General features: G+C 45.3%; 1 protein-coding gene across 1 annotated transcript in view; it reads right to left on the bottom strand.

Moving 5' to 3' along the window:
• Positions 1-516: 516 nt before the first annotated feature.
• LOC130404942 (phospholipid phosphatase 4-like) overlaps positions 517-10,347 on the bottom strand; it is a 45,898-nt gene continuing 36,067 nt past the window's right edge. The window contains exons 7-8 of the mRNA XM_056609891.1: positions 7,735-7,905; positions 517-734 (exon numbers count right to left, since the gene is read on the bottom strand). Coding sequence (XP_056465866.1) covers positions 517-734; positions 7,735-7,905 — 389 coding nt within the window. The remainder of the gene's footprint in view (positions 735-7,734; positions 7,906-10,347) is intronic.

Genomic DNA, 10,347 nt, shown 5'->3' with positions numbered 1-10,347 from the left:
CAGAAGTGATGCAACCGATAATGGATATGAGAGAGAGAGAGAGAGAGTGAGAGCGAGAGCGGAGCGAGAGCGAGAGAGAGAGAAACAGAGTGATTGAGAATGTGTAAGAGAGAGAGTGATCAAGAGAGAGAGAGAGAAGAGACTGAGAGAAAGAACAGAGAGCGAGAGCGAGAGAGAGAGAGAGAGAGAGAGAGAGACTGAGAGAGCGAGAGAGAGAGAGAGAGAGAGAGAGAGAGAGAGAGAGAAAGAGACTGAGAGAAGACAGAGAGCGAGAGAGAGGGAGAGCGAGAGCGAGAGAGAGAGAGAGAGAGAGAGAGGAGCGAACCCCCAAAAAGAGATGGTGCCGTTGATCCATCTCTTCTCTACTGGAATGTGTACGACACGACGACTCGTAGTCAGTCAGTCACTGGAGCCGTGTGCAGCGCTGGTGGCGGGCTGAACGGGTCAAGAGGGGTGGGTGGTGTGGGGGGCTGCGCCGGATGGCTGATGGGGGGTGGAGCTCCCCAGGGGCACTAGTCATACGGGCCCCTCGTTCAGCCCCTCCAGGGGCAGGGTGGTCGAGTTGTCGGTGGGCTGCTCGTCCTGGAGGGGGTGCAAGGTCAGACGCACGGCGGCGGCGTTGGCGGCCAGGCTGGCGTAAGGCAGGTGGCACTCAGCGTGCAGGAAGGAGGGGTAGTGCTGGCGGTAGCAGAAGTACGCGGACAGAAAGCCGATCAGCCCGCCCACCACGGCGTCTGTGGAGGTAAGCGATAAACGGACAGGCGTTAACACTACCGCACAAAAGTTTGGGGTCACGTAGAAATGTCCTTATTTTTTTAAAGAAAAGCATTTTTCATTTCAATGGAGAAAACATTAAATTGATCAGAAATACAGTCTAGACATTGTCAATGTGATTAATTACTATTCTAGCTGGAAACGGCAGATTCTTACACACACCATCAACACAGTGTACAGAGGCCAATTACAGCAACCATCACTCCTGCGTTCTAATGGTAGGCCTACATTGTTTAGCTAATCGTGTTAAAGGCGAATTGATGATTAGAAAACCCTTGACCAATTATTTTAGCACTGCTGAAATCTGTTGAATAAAAGGGAGTCTTCATGGAAAACATGAAATAGTCTGGTTGACCCCCGAACTTTTGAATGGTTGTGTATTGCCTACCGCGCTTTTCTAACCAGTGCCCGCTCAAAGCGCTTTACAATATTGCCTAATATTCACCCATTCATGAACACAGTCACACACCGATGGCAGACTCAACCATGCAAGGCGAAAGCCAGCTCGTCAGGAGCAGTTAGGGTGAGGTGTCTTGCTCAGGGACACCTCGACACTCTTACACTGGAGGAGCCGGGGATCGAACTAGCAACCTTCCGGTGACCAGCCAACCCGCTCTAGCTCCTCAGCCACCTGCCCCACATGTCCAGGATTAAGGTCCAGAATGACACGTTATGGGGGTACAACGTTGCGCCATTGTCTTTTAAGACCCTCGAGGTGTTGTGTGGGAGGTGCGATCACTAGAAGACGTCTACTACCTGATGGCATGACTCACTGGCTCATGAGAGTTGTGCTATATCGGTGGAAGAGGAGTTATGTTGTGTCTTGTTAGTCTTGGGGCCCAGGCATGGCAGGGGGGGGGGGGGATGACGTAAACATGATAAAAGGCGTCAGTTTGAATCCGTTACAGGGGATGTTGGGGGGGGGGGGGGGGGGGGGGGGTGTTACAGGGGGGGGGGTCTCATGCAATCGTGTCATCCCTTCCCCAGCTCTCTCACGTTCAAACTGTTGTCATGGAGCCGGCACATTTATCACATTGTTTTCCGACTGCTGTCACGCGGGGAAGGCAGATTTATGACATTGTTTTCTTTTTACGAGTCTGTCACATTCCTGGCGAGTCTCTGTGATTGCTGTCAGCGATATTTATAGAGTATGACTGTGATTAGTTTGTTGTGGTTTTCCCTCCATCGACCCTGCGGAGAGACAGCGATCTGCCACAGCGCATTTCCTGATCCTGATCCGAAAGGCTTCCCCCCCTCTTCCAGGACGGGCGGATGAATACACATTGATTAAACTTATAGATTACAGTACATCATCGGGTCCCCTGTGGTGTAATGTGACCATTCATTGGTTCGCCTCAGGTTCAACGGGTTGCCTAGCAACGGCTTATGGGGTCAGAACATTCTCATTAATAATGAATGCACAGAGAAGGATTCACAAATGTATTTTGTGATTTATATATAAATTATTCTCTTCTCACAAATACATTTCAATGCACACACAAATGGATATCGGTATGTGTAAATGTAAAATAAATCCATAAACAAAAATAAGTTTCACAAACACATTTCTGACACCGACTATGTAAAAACCCAGTCACTGCAGTCATGTGATTGGATGAAAACGAGAGAGGCATCGGATTGGCTACAGAGAGTTCCTTGTTGAAAAAAATACATTTGTGAATCCAGCCACGTCAGGAGAGTCTCAAAAATCCACATATAAATACAGACCAAATGCCAACAAGTTCACAAATGAAAAGCGTCTTGTAAATTCAAGTTTAACAGTTTGTATATAAATGTAACAACATCCAAACACATTTTGATGAAAATTGCAAATATATTTTTAATTCATATATTTATGGATTTATATTACATTTATTTAAAACAAGGTATATTTGTCTGTGGATCAGAAATGTGTTTGTGAAACTAATTTTTGTTTATGGACAAATTTTACATTTATACATACCGATATCCATTTGTGTGTGCATTGAAATGTATTTGTGAGAAGAGAGTAATTTATGTATAAATCACAAAATACATGTGTGAATCCTTCTCTGTGCATTCATTATTAATGAGACTGTTCTGACCCCATAACGGCTCCTAGACCAGCCTGCACACTGACGATGGCACAAGGAGATAGGATGCTATCGAAGCTGAGGGGTCTCAATTCCCAGCTGAGAGGCACCGGGTTCGATCCCCTTGTTGAGTGTCTACCTCTAGGTGTCATCTGTAGGTCATCTGGTGTCACTACACATTTGTATATTCTGTGGGAGTTAAACACCTACACCTACAGATACTCATACTCCTACTCCTACACCCAGAGCTACACCTAGATCTAGATCTACTCCTACCTACCGACAACCACCTGTATTTAAACCCCCCTTCCTCTACCTTTTATACTGCAAATGCTGCAATACTTCAATGTAATAATGTGCAAATTCCATTGTACATGTTTAATTAATTAATTAATTCTGTAATGAAGGACCTCTTAGCCACATTTAGTGTGTAACCCCTAGGCGTGTACATTTATGCCCTTATGTATGTATGTATGTATGTATGTATGATGTATGTATGTATGTATGTATGTATGTATGTATGTATGTATGTATGTATGTATGCATGTATGTATGTATGTATGTATGTATGTATGTATGTATGTATGTATGTATGTATGTATGTATGTATGTACAGTATGTATGTATGTATGTATGTATGCATGTATGTATGGATGTATGTATGGATGTATGTATGTATGTATGTATGTATGTATGTATGTATGTATGTATGTATGTATGTATGTATGTATGTATGTATGTATGTATGTATGTATGTATGTATGTATGTATGTATTTTTGGACACTTTATTTTATTATTGCATCTTTCTATATTCCATGGGCAGCTGTAACAAGGGAATTTTTCATGTTAGAGGTCTCCCCGGATCAACAAGAAGGACCCATACAAGAGTCCAAGACCGCAAGATGTCCGCCCAGAGTTCCGAGCTTAGACTTCCTGCTTAGAACATCATCGCCCTCATCTATGAAGGGACTACACGTCATACTGTTGAGGGCTGGGGGTGCATTCGTGAACTGAATGACTGCGTCTCCATTCTGCTCTGCCATGTAGATTAAAAGGGGAAGTTTTTCAAACTCCTGTTAAAGAAATAATAGCGTGGGCACTCGGAGGAAACGAAAAAGCATTTTATTTTGAAAGCGCTAACCTTCATTTCTGAGTCCAACCGCTTGAATGCAACACGTTTAATTGCTTTGTGTGTTTTTAAGTGGTCCGATTTTCTGCTGTCCCTCTTGGTTTCGATATATAAAGGCGTGTGCCATATTGTTCACTTTATAATAGCACTAGGCCACCAGGAGCGGGTGGGTGTGTACGTGGGTGCATATTCATATCGGTATTTTTACCCTTGACTGTGAAAGTAAAAAGTTGATTTAATTGTTGGTGGGTGTGGTTGCTGATGATCTGCTATATCATATATTTTTAATCATATATTTTTTGATATGTTTGCTCCTACCTAACAGCGTGCAGGTCTTGACTGCATTTAGCAACAAACATTTTCAATCAGACTCATAAGGCTAAAAACAGTCACTAACTTGAAGAGCTGCTTGAAGGGTAAACAAAACTTGCATTGTGATCGTCTCAGCCAAGCTTTTTCGGGAAGCGGTCTGCGACCTTTCTTCTAATACCTCACGGCTTGACCTGTGCGTTGGTCAATGTTTGTTGTGTTGGCGTTCGTTGTGTTCGTGAACCCAGGAGGCCGTGTGTGCGTAGGTTTGACGGAGATCGGCTCCTCGCACAGTTATCCATTCTCGTCGCATCGTGCGATGAGACATGGCGAGAGGATTGGACGTAATTGTTTTTTAATTACATTTTCTCATGCCTCTCTACTTGCCTGGCTGCATGCAAACAGACCATTGATTTGTTTTCATAAGAGATGAGGAATGGAGCCAATAATGATTACTCACTGATTTCCTCTTTGTCTATGACCTTTATGTTTTGCGCTGCAAACTTATCACCGACTTACGATAACAGCCTGTTCAATTCGCTTAAATCTCTCGTCAATCAGACACAACAAATTATTCCTTTAGAGTGACGGATGCACTGATGAACAACATTTAAAAAACTATCACAGAGGGATGTATCCACTCGCTACCAACCATCATGTCAAGAAAACGTTCAAGTCTGTCTTGGCAAAGCTCAATTCGGCCGGAAGGGACAGGAGGGAATCAATAGAGTGAAATGACGTGCGGCTGCGATGGATTTGGTGGCACGTCATTCTCTGATGTTTAATGCACACATTGACAACCCTTAATAACGTAATTAGAATCGGAATGCACAGTCAAGAAAACTTGAAATCGACCAGCCAATAAAAATATGTCAATCGGTAATCAAATCGAAACTGGTCCACAAATAGGCTGCCAATCTTGGAGTTGGGAAAGATTTGCAGCGTTTTTCCCGTTTGTATTACATAAACAAGTGTTTGTGCTTCCCGCCGCTCGCTAAGCCTGTGTGGTTAAGGTGCCTCTTGGCGAGGGGATCAGGGGCTCTTAGTGATTCTTCCACTTTGCTTCCTCACTTTATTCCCTCATTTGACTTAAAGAGCCCATGCCATTAAAATCCCATTTTTCCTATTGTTTGTTAAATAACATAGGTCTGAATAAGTTTGTGAGCTGTGGTAAGTTTGAAATCTATGCAGTTTGTCTGCTGAATGCAATAGGCAATGAAAGGAAAAAGGCAGAAGAAATGAGCTGATCTGGATAAGGTGACACTGTGACGTAGCGTTGTCAAATTATTATTCATGGCCCTGCCCACTTGGTTGGTTCGTAACCACCCACAAGAATTCTGAAGGAGTCGAGATTGAGCTAGTGCTAAATGCTAATACGTGTACGGTAGTTGCTTAGTTCGTAGTAACAGGCTAGTTACAGAATTTTGAATGCAATGGCAGAACGACATCGAACTACATGAACTGCGACATGCTGCCTGCCGCCGGTTGCCGCGAGGCACCACCGCCGCGAAGCACCACCGCCCGGCAGCGGTCAGCCGGGCGGTGGTGCCTCGCGCCGGCAGCAGGCAGCAGGCAGCAGGCAGCGCACGGTTCTGTCTACTACAGATTGATGTGGAAGTGGAAGAACCAGAGACGTCGGAGAACCCGACGAAGTCCTTTGTGATTCATTATATCGTCTGGACGTGCACACAGCTTTGGGCCGTGATAATATGTATTATTTGATATAGATATCTATGTATTATATGATATTATTTAGATATAGAGCTCCAGGACTGTAACGCAAGTGTTGTACACACGTCGGACTCTCGTCTCTGGTATTTTTCCAACTAGACTCGTAGTGGGGGTTATCTCAGCCATGGTTGAGAATGAATTGGGGGAAAGGAACTTTGGCTTTGACTCCCTGAAGTCATGAACCACGACATGGAGGAGAAAGGGATTGTTGACCGCGGTCGCCTCCCGCCGGAGCCTCGCTGCCGATGGACCACCGCCTCGGCTTCAGGAGGCGGTGATTAGCGCTGACCGCTGCCGAGGCGGCGGGAAGCAGGGCTCAAGCGGGATACATTCGCGGCCAACAATCCCTTTCTCCTCCATGTCGTGGTTCATGTAGCCTACTTCAGGGAGTCAAAGCCAAAGTTCCTTTCCCCCGATTCATTCTCAACCATGGCTGAGATAACCCCCACTACGAGTCTCGTTGTAGAAATACCAGAGACGAGAGTCCGACGTGTGCGCCATCACACCAACAGGAGAACGGTTATCCAAATAACAAGGAAGTGTACAACACTTGCGTTACAGTCCTGGAGCTCTATATCTAAATAATATCATATAATACATAGATATCTATATCAAATAATACATATTATCACGGCCAAAAGCTGTGTGCACGTCCAGACGATATAATGAATCACAAAGGACTTCGTCGGGTTCTCCGACGTCTCTGGTTCTTCCACTTCCACATCAATCTGTAGTAGACAGAACCGTGCGCTGCCTGCTGCCTGCTGCCTGCTGCCTGCTGCCTGCTGCCTGCTGCCGGCGCGAGGCACCACCGCCCGGTGGTGACGTCGGGTTCTCCGACGTCTCTGGTTCTTCCACTTCCACATCAATCTGAAGTAGACGCGGTCGTTTGAGATTCAAAATTCAAAATAATCGTCTGGAGGCTCACACAGCTTTTGGCCGTGATAATATATATTATATATTATATGATATAGATATCTATGTATAATATGGGTTTCAAAGAGCCATTGCGATACATCCACCGTAAACAGAACGCATGGTACCGTGGCTACAAGCTGCTCAGGGCCAGGTGATAATATAAATTATATAGTATATGATATAGATATCTATGTATAATATGGGTTTCTACGAGCCATTGCGATACATCCACCGTAAACAGAGCGCATGGTACTGTCAGTGGCTACAAGCTGCTCAGGGCCACACCCCCACCCCCCCTCCTTGACCTGCCTTGACACGCCCACCGTATACAGAGCGCATGGTACTGTGGCTACAAGCTGCACAGGGCCACACCCCTACCCCCCTCCTTGACCTGCCTTGACACGCCCACCGAAACAGCGCGTTTGGGGGAAGCTCAATGTGCGACTGTTTCGGAGTGACTGTAACTCTGCACCACGGCTGAATTTCGGGGACGTCTTTGAATACTGTGTTTGTGGCCCACTAATACCTATATTAAAGCATCCATAAATAGAATGGCATGGGATCTTTAAGTGGCCCTGCTGACCCTGCTGTTTGAGTTTCGTTGTAGTAGTGACTATAATGTAAGTTAAAAGTTAATGAACAGAATGTTAGTTAATGCCCATTACAGCATTAACTAATGATAAGTAATGTTGAACGAATATGCATTTATTCTTTAAGCGTTACCCATGTTTCTACACCTCTGCCAGGGGCACAGGAGCCGGTTCTACTGGTACACTGGTTCCGTCTCGCTGGTGGCTCACCTTGCCAGTGGTGCTTGTAGTCGCAGGTGCGGGAGAGGGCGATCATCATGGCGCTGTAGAGGGGCAGCACCATGGCGCAGAGACGCCAGCTCCGCCCGCGACCCTGGTCCGTGAAGCACTGCAGCTTCCCCGCCAGGTAGAAGGAGGTGAAGCCCAGGCCGGAGAACGCGACTGGAGGGTCGGGCAGAGGAGAGAGGAGAGGAGAGGAGAGGTACAAAAGAAAAGAGAGGTTGAGGCAGGCTGAACGATAACCACCGGGGGTGGATTGGTAAACTAAAGCTAGGAGATAAAAACAAGAAGGATCACGTTGATTTTGTATAAATCGCAGAAAGCCGTTGTGCTGAACTATTGCCCTTATTTCAACTCAAGTGTTTTCCCGGGAGTCGGCTGTCTCGTCTGCCATGCCCCCCATTTTGACTCCTGGGGGGAAATAGATGAGCCGTTATGGGCACTGCAGCGTGTGTCTGAGGCTGGCGAGCTGGAAGCCACGGGCCTGCCACTACGCTCAGGCACCGAGGGACATCAGCACGCACCGAGGGCCATCAGCACGTAACAAGGGCCATCAGCAAGCACCTAGAGCCATCAGCATGCAGCTAGAGCCATCAGCAAGCACCTAGAGCCATCAGCAAGCACATAGAGCCATCAGCAAGCACCTAGAGCCATCACCATGCAGCTAGAGCCATAACCTAGGGCCATCACCACAAACCAAGACCTACCATAGCGTTCTACTCAGAGGTACTTTGATGTCACGACGAATTGACCGTAATGCCACGGGCATGAGGGTCCTCCTCCAGCAGGAGAATTACCCGGTTACAGTCAGGGTAATCAGGGCAATCAGGGCACCTGATGGCAATCATGGGTGGCACTAATTGTAACAGTGCCATCCATGGAAGAAGACCTCACCAGAAACAACCCGGGATTAAAATATAAGAGGAAACACCCTAGTCTTTCTGTAGCCTTTTCTTATTTGTGATTAATTGATAATTTGGATAATGACACTGGAAATAGTAAGCTTTTCAAATATTGTTTATGTGTGCCAAATAAATGTCTTGAGACTTTTACAGCATTTTTTGCAACATTTTATGTATTCCGCGAGACCCCTATACTTGGCACCTTGCCCCTCCTTTAGAAAACTCCCGGCCCAGAACACTACTCTTCCGGATCTCACAGTGTTGGAGTTGGGGCTGAAACAGGGGGGTCACTGCAACTTAAAGTGTAATCCCTGGCCCGACGATAGAACACAGCGGGTGGTTTATGTGCTCTGATGCTAATGTCCAATTTCAATGTTCTACCTGGGCCAATATGTAAGGCGGTTGTTGCTGACTCATCCTCCATTGTTCTGGCCTGAGATCCCCGTTACAACACAACGACCCAGCGACATTGGCAAACTAGCGCCACGCAACAAAGTAGTGAAACTTAAATGGAGCCCTCACTTCTCCCTTGCCTGTATTCACAAGGGACACACATACCGGTCCCACATATGCAGAATACACAAAACAATCCATTACCTTTGACATTATGCAATGTAATTATTTTAAACCAAGAGGATACCACATCATACAACAGCATGTAAAACAGGTAAGTAGGAAAAATGCCCTGGAGAATTATCGGCCCGTTTAACTTCTATAAGTGCTGTAAGTTGTACTCATTTGTTCTCAGCTTGCTGCTGTCAGCTCATTCTGTCTGATGAATGACGAATCTGGAGGCTTTGTTGTTGCATACAGTGTAAAGGACACGCTTAGCAGTAATCTGGACATTGACTGTTGTTCATAATCAGAAGGCTGTTACACATGAAGGAATAAACATAATCACCAGTTCTAAAAGATGCCTTTGAGCAAGCAGTTTTCTCTGGAATATGTTCGATTCTTATACAATGTTGTAAAAGTTTTAATTGTTTATCAGAACTCTTTGAAGAGTAATCCGGAATCCCAAAGTACAGAGAACTGTGCATATTTGGAGGACTAATTTATAAAAACATAAGTGGCCATGAGAGAGAGCTGGACGAGGGAGAGAGAGAGAGAGAGAGAGGAGAGAGAGAGAGAGAGAGAGAGAGAGAGAGAGAGAGAGAGAGAGGATATAGAATGTGTGTGTGTATGTGTGTGTGTGAATTGGTGCATGAAAGATAGTAATAAGTCTACTTTTCAGTTATAATTTTCAGCCCAGTCGCAATGTAGAGCGCAGATTTATTTTAAACAAATTCATTTACCAACATTTTAATTGGAAAATTATTCCAAATGTATAAATGTTGTGAAAAATGATGGGGTTAATTAGACAAGATTGTTTCATGCTGGCAAGTGGCATTGTGTACTTTGGTTGGCAACAATGCATTGTGTGTGTGTGTGTGTGTGTGTGTGTGTGTGTGTGTGTGTGTGTGTGTGTGTGTGTGTGTGTGTGTGTGTGTGTGTGTGTGTGTGTGTGTGTGTGTGTGTGTGTGTGTGTGTGTGTGTGTGTGTGTGTGTTTGTGTTTGTGTGTAGGCAGTGGAAATCATTCCGATTTTGAGGAAGTGAAAGGCGAAAATAAAGAACACTATTTTCTCAACTGAAAAATAAATTTTAAACTGTTATCATCCATGCATGAACTACTTGCTCATTTAACAATATTAAGTTATAATG

Source organism: Gadus chalcogrammus, chromosome 15 (genome assembly GCF_026213295.1).
Source record: "Gadus chalcogrammus isolate NIFS_2021 chromosome 15, NIFS_Gcha_1.0, whole genome shotgun sequence".
In the NCBI taxonomy this organism is placed as follows: domain Eukaryota; kingdom Metazoa; phylum Chordata; class Actinopteri; order Gadiformes; family Gadidae; genus Gadus; species Gadus chalcogrammus.
Note: the sequence above shows the minus strand (reverse complement) of the source record. Positions and strands in the feature narration are given on the sequence as shown.